This window comes from Mus pahari, chromosome 23, assembly GCF_900095145.1.
Source record: "Mus pahari chromosome 23, PAHARI_EIJ_v1.1, whole genome shotgun sequence".
Classification (NCBI taxonomy): domain Eukaryota; kingdom Metazoa; phylum Chordata; class Mammalia; order Rodentia; family Muridae; genus Mus; species Mus pahari.
The window spans coordinates 5,463,873-5,479,660 of record NC_034612.1 but is presented as its reverse complement, the minus strand read 5'-3'; the positions used below and the strand labels follow the sequence as shown (position 1 = coordinate 5,479,660).

At 51.8% G+C, this 15,788-nt stretch overlaps 1 protein-coding gene across 1 annotated transcript in view; it reads right to left on the bottom strand.

Annotated features, from left to right (window-relative positions):
* Positions 1–15,788, bottom strand: part of Gcn1 (GCN1 activator of EIF2AK4) — a 60,766-nt gene that overhangs the window by 12,386 nt on the left and 32,592 nt on the right. Inside the window, exons 34-44 of the mRNA XM_021187137.2 lie at positions 13,520–13,766; positions 12,834–12,955; positions 11,987–12,101; positions 10,745–10,924; positions 6,122–6,342; positions 2,381–2,449; positions 2,055–2,193; positions 1,772–1,968; positions 1,497–1,639; positions 675–792; positions 361–576 (exon numbers count right to left, since the gene is read on the bottom strand). Coding sequence (XP_021042796.1) covers positions 361–576; positions 675–792; positions 1,497–1,639; positions 1,772–1,968; positions 2,055–2,193; positions 2,381–2,449; positions 6,122–6,342; positions 10,745–10,924; positions 11,987–12,101; positions 12,834–12,955; positions 13,520–13,766 — 1,767 coding nt within the window. The remainder of the gene's footprint in view (positions 1–360; positions 577–674; positions 793–1,496; positions 1,640–1,771; positions 1,969–2,054; positions 2,194–2,380; positions 2,450–6,121; positions 6,343–10,744; positions 10,925–11,986; positions 12,102–12,833; positions 12,956–13,519; positions 13,767–15,788) is intronic.

Sequence of the window (15,788 nt, the reverse complement as noted above, 5' to 3'; positions counted from 1 at the left end):
TCACTAACTGTGCATCCTCAAACACACTTCTCAGAAGCACTTGCACTCTCGCTGGGCCATGGGCCTTACTGTAGGTGTAAGTGTGAGCTGCACTTGCCGCAAGCACATCTGACGTGTGCCTGTGACTATCATATCCATATGCATCTCATTAACAATAAGGAGGGAGGTTCCATTCCTTTGCCACTGTGTCCAGGAGAGGTGGCACACAGTGAGACTTTGCCGAATGACTGAATAACTGTTGAATGTTCCCGTTACACAGGGGATGCCCGTGTTCCCTCCAGCTCGGCAGACCCAGCTCCCCAAGCTCTGAGAGGACGGACGACCTTAGGGCTGGGATCCCGCCAGGCCCAGCAAACTCACTGTTCTCTTATCTGCACACGTGCTGGCCAGGAATCCCAGCAGGAGGCCAAAGAGCGTGGGCAGGATCTCTCGCAGGGTGCGGGGAGTGTTGGAGACCACAATCTTCCACACGTGCAGCGACGCCTGCCTCACCACCAGCTGGGTGTCTGAGCGGCCCATGTAGAGCCCCGCCAGGACCCGGTTCCGCCGGTCAACCCCCAGGGCGGTGATGATTGCCTGGAACCCACGGAGGGAGACAGAGAACACAGATGAGGCCTGCAGAGCTCAGGGCTTGGCTCCTCAGCCACGGCGGGAAGCCATCGCCAGGCCCTCACCTTGTTAGACTGAGCAGTTCCGAAGTTATCATCTTCAGATGCTGTTTCTGTGGTCATCTTCCCAGTGACCCCAGAGATGTGGAACAGGAGGTCCCCAAGGAGTTGAACAGAGCTGAACCTGAGGCCAAGAGCAGAGGCATACAGTCTCAGGGACAGTGACAGAGTATGGTCCAGTGCTCCACAGAAGCAAGGGAGACTGCAGCGAAGCGGACCCCAAACACCCATGCTGGCTATCCTGAGACAAGCTTCATATGCCACAGAGCCTCATGCATCTTCCTCCTCCTCCTCCTTTTTTTTTTTTTTTTTTGTAAGACAGGGTTTCTCTGTGTAGCCCTGGCTGTCCTAGAACCTGCTCTGTAGACCAGACTGGCCTCAAACTCACAGAGATCCACCCACTTCTTCCTGAGTGCTGGGATTAAAGGCCTGCACATGTATGTTTGGTGCCTCGTGCATTTTCTACTAGTGAGAGTGTCAGCTCAGTCATAGGAAAGGACTGGGTACACTTGGCCAACATGCAGAACAGCTGGAATTCAATGCCTATACACACACACACACACACACACACACACACACACACGCGCGCACACACACATACACGCACACACACACGCACACACACACACATATGCACACACACACACACACACACACACACACACACGGGAGGGAACCATGTCTGCTACAGGAAACAAGGGTGATAAAGCAGCCGAGAGGCAACAGTGTGGAGAGAGCTGGGGGCCCTCAGCAACACGAATTCCTCATCGTGGGTTCCCAGGAGTTTGAGTCTGAGAGGGCACAGGTCCTCTGGGTCCCGCCTCTCACCGTATTCTCCAGAGGTCATCAAAGAGGCCTTGCTCCAGCTGGGGCAGCAGCAGGGCAATAGCTGTCTCAGCATACATCGAGATGACCCGCTGGCCGGCACGCAGGGCGGTGTCACGAACGAACTCGTTCTCATCAGCCAGAGCCTAGATGCGCAGAGAGAGAGGGCGGTCAGCCCAGGCTGCCTCTGCGGGGCCTGGCAGCTGCCCCAAGCTAGCTCGGGAGGACAGCAGCATCTTCCCTCTCCCTCCCTCCTCAGCACTCTCACTGGTACCTACCTTGAGGATACAAGGGATGATGGGCCCCACATAAGGAGTAAACTTGTCCCCAAAGGTGATGGGCAGGTAGTTGAACATCATGATGTAGCCATCGCGGACGTGGGGGGCGATGTCCACTTTGCTGGCTGTGGCCACGATCTCTGGCATCAGTTTCTCCAACTTCTCCACTCCTAAGCCGGCCATTACCTCAGCCAACCCTGAAGGGCAAGGACGGAATCAGCCACGGGACCCAAAAGCTCCTCAGGGTTCCCCTGTCCGGCCCCTGGGCTGGCTTTGGTCTCACCTTGGGCAGCGCCTGAGCGATCCACAGAGCTCTGCTCGTACGTCAGAGTCTCCATCAGCCACGGCAGCAGATCCTCAAAGCACGACTCCCCCATGCCCTTCACCATGGCCCCAAGAGCCTTTGCGGACACGGTGCGCACCTGTCATATGCACAAGGACGGACGGGGGGGGGGGGGGGGCCGGGGGGGGGAGACGCAGCTCAGCGAGGAGCACAGAGAAGCAGGAAGGGCCCCTGGCCTTCTTCCCTCCGCCTGAGAAACAGACACATGACTTGGGGGCACTTTCCAGGAAGGTATTTTCCAGACACTGGGCTACACCCACACTCACCTCGGGGACAGGGTCCAGGAGTGAAGCTTTCAGGCCAGGTGTCACACTGGGCAGGTAAGGAGCCAAGTCCTGAAACAACACAAGGCGTTGACTCAGGCAGAGACCTGATCCCTGTCTTCTCCAGGTCCTGCTCTGCTGGGGACCCTGACACCACCATTCTCACAGGGCCTCACGGCTCACAGAACATCCAGGTAAGCGGGCAGGACACCTCTTCTGAGTGTTCCCTTGAAGGCTTGGCACAACTGCTCAGGGAAACGCACAAGCGTGCTTAGCAGCTGTCACAGGCCCAGTCCAGCCGAGCCCTCTATTCTTTACCTTAAAATGATGTAGGATTCAGATTTAGGGAATAATCTTTAAAACAGAAATGCCTCACGGGACCAGCGAGGTGGCTCAGCGGGTAAGGACACCACCGCCAAGCCTGATGACCTGAATTTGATCCCCAGGACACACTGGGTAGAAGAGAAGCTACCCCTTCACTGTTCTTGGACTCCACATACACACAGGTGCGCGCCCACACACTGCATTACAATTCATTTAAAAAATAAAACTCAGACTGCAAGGCACGGCGGCACACGCTGAGATCCCAGCAGTCTGCAGGCAGAGGCAGGCCGATCACTGCGAGTTCAAGGTAGAACCAGGAACTTCGTGAGACTCTAAGACAAGGGCGGGGCGGGGGAAAGGTGCCTCGAGAGACAGCTCCGCGGTTAAGAGCACTGGTTGCTCTTGCAAAGAACCTGGGCTCAGGTCCCAGCACCGTCACGGCAGGTCATAACCGTCTGTAATTCCAGTTCCAGGGGATCTGACCCCCTCACATAGACATGCATGGAGTCAGAACACCATGTACAGAGGGAGGGAGGGCAGGCGGGCGAGCAATAGCTTTTTTTTAAAGACAGGGTCTCGCTATGTAGCTCTGAAACTATGGCCTAGAAATCACTCTGTAGACTGATCTGGCCTTGAACTCAACATGCCTCTGTGTGCAGCTTGCAATAGCTCTAAAAATAGAAAAAAACAAAAGTAGCCCCACCCTGGGATACTATATAACAAACAGTAAATCATGGCACACAAACTTCTATACTACTAAAGACATTATATACTACTAAAGGATCGCTTTGGGGGGGACTTACTATAACTGAAGAAATAATGTTCATGGTGTAATTGTTCTCTCTCTCTCCCCGTCTCTCTTGAGACAGGGTTCTGCTATAGAGCCCTGGCTGGCCTAGAACTTGTATAGACCAGGCTAGTCTTGAACTTGTGGCAACCCCATGCCTCTGTGTCCTGAGTGCTAACTGGAAAAGCATGCATGCATATGCCACCACGCCTGGCCCGAGCCGTGAGAACATCTATCGTTAGCTGCCCTGATTTGGAGGAGACCTGGGGCATTCTGTCATTACCTTTCTGATATTCTTCCTGAGACACAGTCTTCCATGAAATGCACATCAGCCTCAACAACAACAGAACAAGGTGGCCAGGCAGTGGCAGGGCCTGGTTTTAGCTTCAGTCCCAGCACTCGGGAGGCAGAGGCAGGAAGACTCTGAATTAAAGGCCAGGCTGAAGCCGGGCGTGGTGGCGCATGCCTTTAATCCCAGCACTCAGGAGGCAGAGGCAGGCAGATTTCTGAGTTTGAGGCCAGCCTGGTCTACAGAGTGAGTTNGTTTTTCGAGACAGGGTTTCTTTGTATAGCCCTGGCTGTCCTGGAACTCACTCACTCACTCTGTAGACCAGGCTAGCCTTGAACTCAGAAATCCACCTGCCTCTGCCTCCCAAGTGCTGGGATTAAAGGCGTGTGCCACCACTGCCCGACTTGGTGCATGCCCTTAATCCCAGCACTCGGGAGGCAGAGGCAGGTGGATTTCTGTGAGTTCAAGGCCAGCCTGGTCTACAAAGCCAGTTCCAGGACAGCCAGAGCTACACACAGAGGAATTCTGTCTTAATAAACCATAAATAAATAAAATTTTTAATTTATTTTTGAGCCAAGATCTCACTGTGTAACCCCAACTGGTGTGGCATGCAATGTGCAGACTAGACTGGCCTCAAACTCATGGACACCCACCCTCCTCTGCCTCACCAGTGCTGGGGTTAAAGGTTTGTGCTACCATGCCTGGCAGAATTTTTTGTCTTTAAAGGATGTGTTGACACTTGAGGTCCTCTCTCGGTACTCTGGGCTTGTACTTCAGTCCTATTGCTTTCCCTGTAAGGATAGGACTGCAGTGGAAGGTAATGGAAGGTTCTTTCTGCTTCCCACCTCATACTGTACCATCCGGGCTGATGCGGAGCTCTTTATGTAGCCAGAGCAGGCCTCAGCCAGTTTATTGAAACTTGTTCAAGTTTCTATAAACTGTGGTTTAATATTTACATATAATGTGTATAGATTACTAATCCCAAATATAGTGTCAGTGCTATGTAAAATAGTTGTCGTATTGTCATTTAGGGAAAAAGTGTTCATGTTTAATGGAGATACATACAGCTTTTATCTTTGCCAAATGTGGATCTACTGTGTTTTTGAATATAATGAAAAAGTGTGTCCTGGGCATTTGTGTTTGATGCAGACAGTTTGAGCCTGCTGTGGTGGTGTGCTAGAGGTATGTGGTTTGTGTGTAGTTGCTAGAGCATTCTCTTTCGTGTGTGTGTGTGTGTGTGTGTGTGTGTTTGTGTGTGTGTGTTGGGGGGAAGGGGCGTGGCATTGTGGAACACAGAGTCAGTGCCATCTCACCCCTGCCACTGTTCTGTGCTCTGTCTCACAGGAGTGTGCTGGACTTTGACTTTGAGAAACTCTGCTCCATTTCTCTCTCGCACATAAACGCATACGCCTGCCTGGTGTGTGGCAAGTACTTTCAAGGTAAGGAAATGGCCAGGAGAATAAACATGTTAACTTTGTGAAGCTGCCCCTTCTCCCTACCCCCACCCCACCTCCCATCTTTATTTCCAGGAAACTGGAGAAGGTTCCTTCCTTGGTCAGAGTTGAGCACATCTGGAAGGGAGAAAGATCTGTGAAACAAGACTAGCTCTCCAAACAATAAGTTTCTAAGCTTCTTTCTTTTTTCTCTTTCCCTCCCTACCTTCCTTCCTTTTGGTATTGGGCATTGAACCTAGGTTCAAACATGCTAGCAAGTACTCCATCACTGAGCTGCACCCCTAGCCCCTGGGTTTATAGTTCTATTGTTTTGAGATGGAGCCTGAGTAGACAGGCAAGCCTTCCTTGAACTTGAGTCTCTGCTCCTCAGATTTTCTCATGCTCAAGAACACTTACTCAGGAGCCAGGCGTGGGGCGCACGCCTTTAGTCCCAGCACTCGGGAGGCAGAGGCAGGCGGATTTCTGAGTTTGAGGCCAGCCTGGTCTACAGAGTGAGTTCCAGGACAGCCAGGGCTACACAGAGAAACCCTGTGTCGGAAAACAAAATTATCTGAAATAGAAATAACTACACTTTGTCTTCTCTTGGCTTTCACGGCAGAGCTGTGGTGGATGGTGACATCACCCACACACACTCCTGACAGAGGCACACGCTCCCAGTCAGAGACACTCCTGTGAGAGAAAACTGTAGCTGCTGGACGCACACTCGTGAGGTCACAGGGGAACAGGCTGTGGAGACAGACCTCCGCCAAGGACTCAGTCCTTGAACCACTGCACTCTGGGAGATGCCCAGATTGTCAGCCCACGCTAAAGATCCCAGGATTCCCTGCAAACCCAAGCGGTGACAATGCCCATAGCCATCCCTGTCTGCTGCAGGCCAGGCGGGCAACTACCTTCTGGTCTGTCAGGGAGTACATGTTGCCGATAATCTGCGCCGCCATCTTGCGTGTGTCTGTGGAGCGGTCCTGGAAGGCTCTCTGGACAATGGGCATGATGAGCGCCAGGGACGGGGCGTCAATGAAGTGAACAAACTTGGTGTCCAGCAGGGTCTGCAGGCACTTCTGGGTCTTCCGTGATGGGTCTGTCAGGGCATCCAGCAGGACCGGGGCAATGGCTGCATGTCACAGGAAGACAGACACTGGTTTGTACAAGTCTAGGAAGTGGCAGGGCCATGGGAGGTGTCTCGGCTGGGAAGCCAGCCTGCCCGGGAGAGCAATCCTTGCGCCACAAACAGCAAAGGTGGCAGCTAGCATCCTCTGTGCTGCGAACGGGCTAGTTCCAACAGGATGAGCTGCAGCCAGCGCCAAGTTCCCTGGGTATTAGGGACTTTGTCAGCAATCAGTAACCACGTGGGGATTTTATGGAAAACAAAAAAGTTTTAAGACACAGAAGACCCAAGAGCCAGTGATAAAAGTAAAGCACTCAGAACTTAGAGAGGCCAAAAGCAGACAGACTGACTTCTACAGCCTGCCTGACAGGAGGACTCCAGGACATCCTCACGAGCTCAGACAGTTTACCCTCTCTACACACACAGTAGTCAACAATAATAACCCACTTGTAAAACAAGCAACGGTAGGAATAGACGGTTCTACAGAATACGGAGACAGCAGACAACAGGAACAGGTTCAAGTCACTGCATCTTTGCCTTTAGGGAAAGGCAAACCAAAACCACACAGACAGACAGACAGGATGCAGAGGCAGCCAGGGCTCTTTGTGTTCAAGGCCAGCCTGGGTTATACAGTGAGTTTTAGGCCAACCGAGGCTACAGAGCAAGAACTTCTCTCAAAAAATAAACACACACACACACACACACACACACACCACAAAGAGATGCCATTCAAACCCCCCAAGAACAACTGTAATAAAAAAAGTTAACAGGTTGTATTCTTTATATATTTGTATACACATGCACGCACAAGAGAGACAGACAGACAGGTTGACCTAACAATAATAAAGAAAAACAAACCATCGCCTTGAAAGCGAGCGACACTGCAGGGGCTGCAGTAGGGAAAGTGAAATCACTCCATTTCAGTTAAAGACCACTTTGAAAAGACAACAGTGCTGACAGCGGAGCCCTCGTACTGTCTCTGCAAGGTCCATGGTAGAGCCAGCAGCACGACAGAAACCAGCATGGCCGTTCTCAAAGCTCAGCAGGTAGAGCCAAGCGTAACTGCCTGAATCTAAGCCCCGGAACCCGAGAGGTAAAGGAAGGGAACTTCCTCCTGCCAGCCATTCTCTGTCCCCACGTGCACTGCCCCCGTGCAACACATATGTGTGCGCATATGAAATACCTAATAAATAAATGTGGTTGTTTTAAAAGTTAAGCAACTGTCACCGACTCCACTCCTACATCTAGGAAACTGAGGAGGCACGTGTCTGCACAAAGGGTTTACACTGAGGCTCACAGCCGCATTACTGCTCGCAGTCAAGGCTGATTCTGCCCAAACACATGCACATAACGGGGGCTCAGCCATAAACGACACAGGACACCTGTGTTTGCTATGACACAGGTGAGCCCTGCAAACATGCTGGGTAAAAGGAACCAGATGTGAGAGGGCACAGGCATAACTGATGGGAAACATCCAGGAGAGGGAATCTAGACCAGCACTTCCCAAGCGTCAGGGGTCTGGGAAGTCTAGAGCGGCTGCTGGTGGCCGGAGGGTCCTTACAGTGACAGACAGGAATGGTGGCTACACAACACCCCGAGCACACTCAACACCCTGAACTGCACAGTTTACAAGCAAACTTTACACAGTGCAAGCCGTATCTCAAATGGCATAAAATGATCCCGTCGTGCCTCAGCAGCCCCAGGACTGCTGGGCTCTGCAGAGTGGGGCAGAGACAGAAGAGCTCGGGCCGGCCGCTGTGGGGGAAGGAAGCATGCTGGTCAGAGGGTAAAAATTCCATCTTGGCCAGACAATTACCTTCTGAGGATTTAAGTACAGCATACTTAGCTAATATTCTGTTAAGTATGTGAAACTGCCGAGAGGGTAGATAAGAAATGTAATTATCACTAAAAGGAGCTACGAAAAGTGACAGGTATGTTAATCAGTCTGGTCGTAACCATTTCACACACACACACACACACACACACACACACACAAACACACAAACATACCACATGGCACGTGTTTGCACATGTGCCCAGCTGTGGTGGCTCACACCCACAATCTCACACCTAGAATCCCAGCACACAGCAGGCTAAGGAAGGAAGACGTCCAAGCATTTAAAGTCGACCTGGGACACACAGGGAGCTCCAGGCCAGCCTAAGCTATGATGAGCCACAGTCTCAAAACAGACTAAGTGAAACCCAAACCAACTCATGTGCACCCATGTCTAGTTTCTACCTAACAATGTTCCCTCAAAAGGTCTGCAAATTTTTAAGTAAATTTTAGAGGCCAGGAAAAAGCTGTGCATGCGTGCGAGACAGAACACATGTGACATGAAGCTAGGAGGTAAACACTGGGGACAAAGTTCCCCATGGGCTTGTAAGAGTGCAGAAACGGGGAGGAACAAGGTGTGGGGGAAGATTAGCCAAAACTAAGGATATGATATGAAGTTATATAGAAACCTACTGTTTTGTAAACTAATTAAAAAATTTTAAAACATTAAAAAAGAGACGAAGAAAGGGAAAGAAAAGAAAAAGTCAGGCCCATGTCTTAGCCCGATACCCCAGCACTCAGGAGGTCAAGTCAGGAGGGCAGCCCCAAGTTCAAGGCTAGCCTGGGCTACACAGTGAGACTCTGTCACAAAACTTCAAAAAAATAAAAAAAATAAACCAAAGTATGTATTCTGGATAAACTCTGTGTGCATCACCAGTGACAGGTGTGCCCGGACCTCTTGCCAGGAGACCAACTGGTAAAGCCTTGCCTGTAGTTTATCCCAAGGTTCATCCTGCACCCTTAAAACTGCTGGATGGCCCTAAAGAATCAAAGGCTGCTCACTGTAGCAATGGCCCTCCATCTTTATCCTCTAGCAAGGATAGCTTTTCTCCCTGGAAAGAAGGAAGGAAGGGGAAGCAGGGAGCGTGCTGAGTGTGCTTGCTCATGGGCCTGCATTTGGAAGGCAGAGACATGCGGATCTGTGTTGGAGGCCATCCCAATCTACACAGTAAGATCAGCCACGGCTACACAGCAAGACCCTATAGCAAAAGCAAAATAAACAGAAACAAAACAAAGCAGACAAACAGAAAAGCAGGGATGGAGGAAGGGAGCAAGTGTTTATTAATGTTCCTGCAGAGACCCCAGGTTCAGGTCCCACGCCAGGTGGCTCACAACCACCTGCTAACCTGAGCTCCAGAGGGTCCAACCTGTGGCCCCACACATGTGCTCTTGTTCACACATGCACACAGACAGGGGCATTAATAACACAAATACATGGGATACACACTTATCATCCTAGTACTTGCGGGCTGGAGGCAGGAGACTAGCAAGTTTGAAGCCAGCCTGGGCTGCAGCGAGACCCTGTGACAAAACAAAACCACAGCCGGGCACATAGCTCAGGGTAGACCACTACCTCGCATGGGCGAGGCCCTGTGTTCCACTCCCAACACAGGCATGCATGCGGTCACACTCGTGTCATTTCCTGATGACAACATACATGTCTTGCGGTTTGATGGTGAACCACCTACAGCAGCACCAACGTTCTGAGCAGAAGCTTACAATGCCACAAGTGACAGGGCAGGCGAGGTGGCTGCTAGGTTCTGTTGTCAACACTCAGCCTCCATCAGCCCTCAGGAGAGAAAGACGCCATGGCTGGGCTGTACCTTGGCAGCTGGAGCCCATGTCTAGCACGCAAGTCCTGGGGCTCAAGTGTTCAGCACCTCCTAAACCAGGTGTTGGTGTCGCACGCCTACAATTCCAGGAGTTGGGATCAGAAGGTCACAAGCATCCTAGGACACCAGGCTGCACACACAGGCCAACTATGCCAGAGACCAGCCATCACAGAAAAGAACACCTCTGGGCCTACGAGTGGGCTCCGTGGTAAGGCACTTGCCACTTGCCACCAAGCCTGACCTGAGAAGCCTGACACACAGGACACGCAGGCTGAGAGGAAGAGATCAATTCTCTCTGTTTACTTCCACCGTACACTTGTGTCTATGTATATCCATACAACACTAAAACAATAAACGCAATTACCATTTTTAATTTAAAAAACTGGTTAATTCCTTTGCCTGATGGAATTCAGCAGAAAAGAAAGTTGCATGGAAACCAAGGTTTTAGATGGTTCCGACGGCTCCGAGCTGCGAGGGTCTGCAGACTGCACAGCTCAGCCAAGTGCACAGGGGCTCAGAGCCAGTGACTCAGTGTCCCCAAGCACGATGACAGGCTCCAGAACGCTTCCAAAGCGCCTTCAACTGTTTAGTCTAACTAAGGAAGGGGCTTCCCAGCACTGAATATGAATATTTCAATATGGATGTATTTGTCGTCAGAGGCAACAGTCAGCTGATGGTCCCTAGAGCATCCAGGAGAAGTGCAGAGGCAGGGTCAGCGCCCTCACAGGAGAAGCACACCTACCGAGAATCTCCGGGTTTCTGATGACAGAGCCGATCTGCCTGAGGGCTTGCTGTCCAGCCTTCTGCACCTTGACGTGGGAGTCTGTCAGCACCTCCGTGAGCTTGGGCACAATGTTGGGTAGGCAGGACGACAGCTGTTTAGGCGCACAGTAGGCCATCGCGCCGAGCAGCTCTACGGACCCTGCAGACAGGAGACATGTGTGCAGCACCGAGTCACTCGGCACTGGCCAGCGAGACAGCAGGCTGGGCATGGGGGAAAGCACACCAGCTCGCTTCCCTGCCGACTCTTCAGTCCCTGGAAAGAGACCCATTGCTCTGTGGGATTCAGGGGAGGAGCAGGTAGCATGGTGCGCAGAGACAATACCAGGATGGGTGCCCCAGCTGGGTTACTGTCAACTTGGCACAAGTTGAGAATCATTTATAAGCCAGGCGTGGTGGCGCACGACTTTAATCCTAGCACTTGGGAGGNAGAGGCAGGNGAATTTCTGAGTTCGAGGCCAGCCTGGTCTACAGAGTGAGTTCCAGGACAGCCAAGGCTACAAAGAGAAACCCTGTCTCGAAAAACCAAAAAAAAAAAAAAAAGTTGCCCATAGGTGAGTCTTAGCACATTTTCTTAATTAGTAACTGACGGGGGAGGGCCCAACCCATTGTGAGTGGTGTCGCCCCTGGGCTGGTGGTCCTGGGATGTATAAGCAAACAGGTCAAGCAAGCCTTGAGGAGCGAGCCAGTGAGCCGCCCCCTCCATGGCCTCTGCATCAGCTCCTGCCTCCAGGTTCCCGCCCTGACTTCCCTCAGTCAGGACAATGGACTTCGATCCCAAGTTTCCTTGGGCCATGGCGCCTATCACAATAGAAGAGACCTAGCCAGGGCAACAGCAAGACCTAGTTTGGTCCTGCAGGTGTTCCAAGGGTAAGTCACTGGGTTTCTCAGGCCTCGGGTTCCACATCCACCAATGAGGAGATTCACTGTTATCTATACGGCAAAGAGGCCTGAAGAACGGAAGGGAGCTCTGCAGGAAGGACCCGGGCCCTGCCCTCCCTACCAGAATCTACGTCTATCTGTTCTAGAAGCTTCCAGACCATAGCTTTCAAGCTCGGGATTTCCTCCAGAGCTGTGGCTTCTGCGTGAAGCCTGGTCCAGGAACCAGAGACCTGACTCTATAGACCCTGCCGTGTCCTACACAGGGCCGTGACCGCTTGTGTACCTCCTGAGGGCCATTTTCAGGGCAGCAGCGTGGCCTCACCTGCTTTGGTCCTCCAGGACTCCTCCTCCAAGGCAGCTAACAAGGACGGGAGCACCAACTTCACACCGTGAGCACTCAAATTGCTCATCACAGCTTTGGCACAATCATCTGCAGCCTCAAGGGAGGAGAGAAGACAGTCAGGGGCCTCCTGGTCAGGGTGAGCACTGGGCCTGACACTGACCCTCGTGTCCCTACGGTCACCAAGACTGTAGTTTTGTTAGACCCTGTGCCAAGTGCAGACAGACAGCCACACGTATCTTAAGAGGCTTCAGTACTAGGACTAGAGAGATGGCTCAGCAGTTAAAAGCACGTGTCTGGGCCAGACAGTGATGGCTTTTAATCCCAGGACTTCAGAGGCAGAGGTAGGCAGATCTCTGAGTTCAAGGCCAGCCTGGTCTACAGGAAAGCCAGGGCTACACAGAGAAGCAACTCGTTTAGCTATCATGAGGACGGGAGCTTGGACAGTAGGACCATGTAACAAGCCAGGACGTCATGTGTGTGCCCATACGAAGGATGATTCCTTAGCTGGGGTTTGCCAGTTTCCAGCCCAGCTAAGCCCCCAGTTCAGGAAAGGCCCTACCTCAAGAGGACCACGTGAAAGGGGAGATAGGGCATCTAACACCCTCTTCTAGCTCCTGGTAACTGCCTATGTGCTCACACAGGCACACACAAAGCACACATGCACACACAAATAAAATCTTCAATGCATCAGGGAACCAGAGAGACATTCAGAGCGGTAACCCAGGTAGGAGCTGATGCGCCTCTGGCGGTAGGGGCTGGAACCCACCCTAGACCCCTTCCTGCCCAAGCCTGCCCAGGAACAGCTCACGTCTGCCTCCAGACTTACCTCGCGCACATACTGGTTCCCATCCCCAAAGCACAGCAACAGATGGGGCAGCACATGGACCACATAGGGCTCGAAGAGCTTCCCCAGCATGGTGCAGAGCATCTCGAAGGCAAACAGAGCTCCTGGGGAGAGGGTGACAGGAAGGCTGAGAATGCCGGGACCTCCAGGAGACCCTAGTCATAGACAGACTGAAGTGCAGCCGCCTGGCTCAGTCTTTGGGCAGCGATGTGGCAGAGTGCGACAGAGGAAGAGGCAGGGGAGTTTCCGACACTTTCTAGTACCACCACCTAGAAAAGCCCAGCCTCTCTGCTGTGTTAGAAGTCAGAAAGCAGGTAGGGGACAAGTCTATTATCCCTGCACTCTGGAACCTGAGGCAGGAGGATCACCAAGTTGTAGGCTGTGCTTGGTAACTTCAGGACTCCTTAGCTTGAAACATGGAAATAAGAAAGGCCGGGGCACAGCTCGGCAGCAGAGCAGTCTACATGGCATAGCTGAAGCCTGGGGTTCAGCTCAAACAGTGCAAGAAAGAAAAGGGCAAAGTGCAGGCAAGCCCTACCATGGATGGGGCTAGGAAGGGTCCCACCCACCCTCCCTTTCTCTGCTACGGGCGTTGCGTGCATGTGCGCATATAGACATGCGTGGGCACCCACTTCCTGTGCCATCATCCCCGGGCTCAGGGAACCCACCCTCTCGCCTTCGGAAGTTCTTCTTGTCCTGGATAGCATCAGTCAGCGCGGCCATCATCTCCTGCTGCTTCAGGGAGAGGATGCCCAGGCCCTTCACCAGGCCCGCCAGCCCGTACGCCGCCCCTTTGCGCTCCGCGTACTTGTCTGACTCCAAGAGCTGCTGCATGAGCCGCTGGATCATGCCCCCAGCATCCTCCTTGACCGCAGGCACGAGAGGTGGCAGGCAGCTGGCCACGGACTCCTGGACCTGTGGGAGCAGTCGCCATCGCATCAGGGACAGCGCCATCTCGCGCCCAATCTCACTGCTCCAGTGTCAAAGCACCGGAGGAGCAGTGAGCAAGCTCCGCAGTCATTACAACACACCCGCTCCACAGTGCGCCATCAACAAGAACCCTACAGTGCTGTTTCTGGTCGAAACCACAGCTCCTCAAACTGAGGTTCACAGCCCTACAGAGGGCCACATCCTAAGTCAATGTAGGGGGCTGTGAGACACTAGGAAACAGTAAACATTTCTGAACGTACATCAGCCAAATCAAACAGGTAAGACTCTGAGGTGTTCCTGACGAAGCCCAGGAGTGTCGCCTCCCGTGATGTCACTGCAGCCTCGGTCTGAACACACAAGTGCACTTTATCCCAAGCGTGCTGCACACCACTGGCAATTGATCGTTGCTCAGCCCCTCAGTTCGCACTGAGACCACTGTGTCAGAAGGCAGTGTCTCGCTGTGCGTATTGGGTTTTCTGTGCTTAGAGACCCACGAGGCAGAAAACAAGACTCCCAATGCTTCCTCTCACGGCTCCTCGTTGTGTGAGTGTCAGATCACTCCAGCTGTGGGTCACTGCATTACAACAGTTAGTCACAGGTGGCACATGCCTTTAATCCCAGCACTTGGGAGGCAAACACAAGTGAACGCCTCTGAGTTCAAGGTCTGCTTGGACTGCATCATGCCAGCTAGGGTTGTTAAGACAGTGAGACCTTCATCACACCCCAAAAAAGCTTAATTAATTAATTAAAAAGTGATTGTACCAATGACCGAGTTTCATTAAAAAAAAAAAAGTATTCTATGAATTTTGGCTTGGGGTTAAAACAGAATTTCTGGTTTCCAATTAAATATATATCTAAAAGGGGAGGGTGAGGGAGAAGGCTCAGCCAAGGAGACAAGCTTTGCCACCAGGCAGATGACCGGAGTTCCATCTGGGAACCCACATGGGGGAGACCCTCCTCCTGCAAGTGTCCCCTGACCTCCACGCACGGAGGCACGCGCCTCCTCCCACATAAACTAATAGAAAAATGCCAATTAAAAATATATGTGTGTGCTCCAGGATAGTCAGGGCTACAGAGAAACCCTGTCTCAAAAAACCAAAAATAAATAAATAAATAATATGAGTGTGTGTGAGCCTGCCACTCTGTACCATGTATTTATGCAAAGTAGCGTTCTCAGCAGTGATTAGAAAGTCAGAAACCAACGTCCTAAGTCGCAGCAACTATTTAGGCAAAATTTGTTTATTTAAAAGTAAATAAGTGGCCGGGCGTGGTGGCGCACGCCTTTAATCCCAGCACTTGGGAGGCAGAGGCAGGCGGATTTCTGAGTTCGAGGCCAGCCTGGTCTACAGAGTGAGTTCCGGGACAGCCAGGGCTACACAGAGAAACCCTGTCTTGAAAAACCAAAAAAAAAAAAAAAAAAAAAAGTAAATAAGCAAACCTATCTCATTAGTATGCAAATCTGTTTTAAGCTCTAATAAATGATAAACATTTTATATATATCAAAGAATTGATTTTTAACTGTTAGTTTATTCCCACTGACACTCGTCTTGCATACCTATTTTATATACATCAATCCCCAGCACTGAGTCAAATGTCTGTGACAAGAAGGGTTGTAAACTTTAGAAGTTGAAGAAACCCGGGTCTGAACAAAAAGACCCGAGGCCCAGGCAGCGGGGAACTGGGGTCCACCTGGCATAGCAGCATGCTATGGAGCTGTGCCTGGATTAAATAACCACGCCTTCTAGTTCCCACACCTATCAGAGTCACCAGGGAATCATGCCGAGTCTAAGAAAACCAGATCCAGGTCAAGAGAGAGAGATGCACTGAATCCTACACTCCAGCCACAGAGCCCAGCCACAGAGCCCAGCCACAGAGCGCCACGTGGCAGCTGCCTAAGCGGGCCCTTTGGCGGGTCAGATTCTGATCAATTCTGAAACTGTTTCCAACTGTGACTTTCATGAGGGCACTCGGGGTGTGAAAGATCCCGTGTGTCAATCAAGGAGTTAG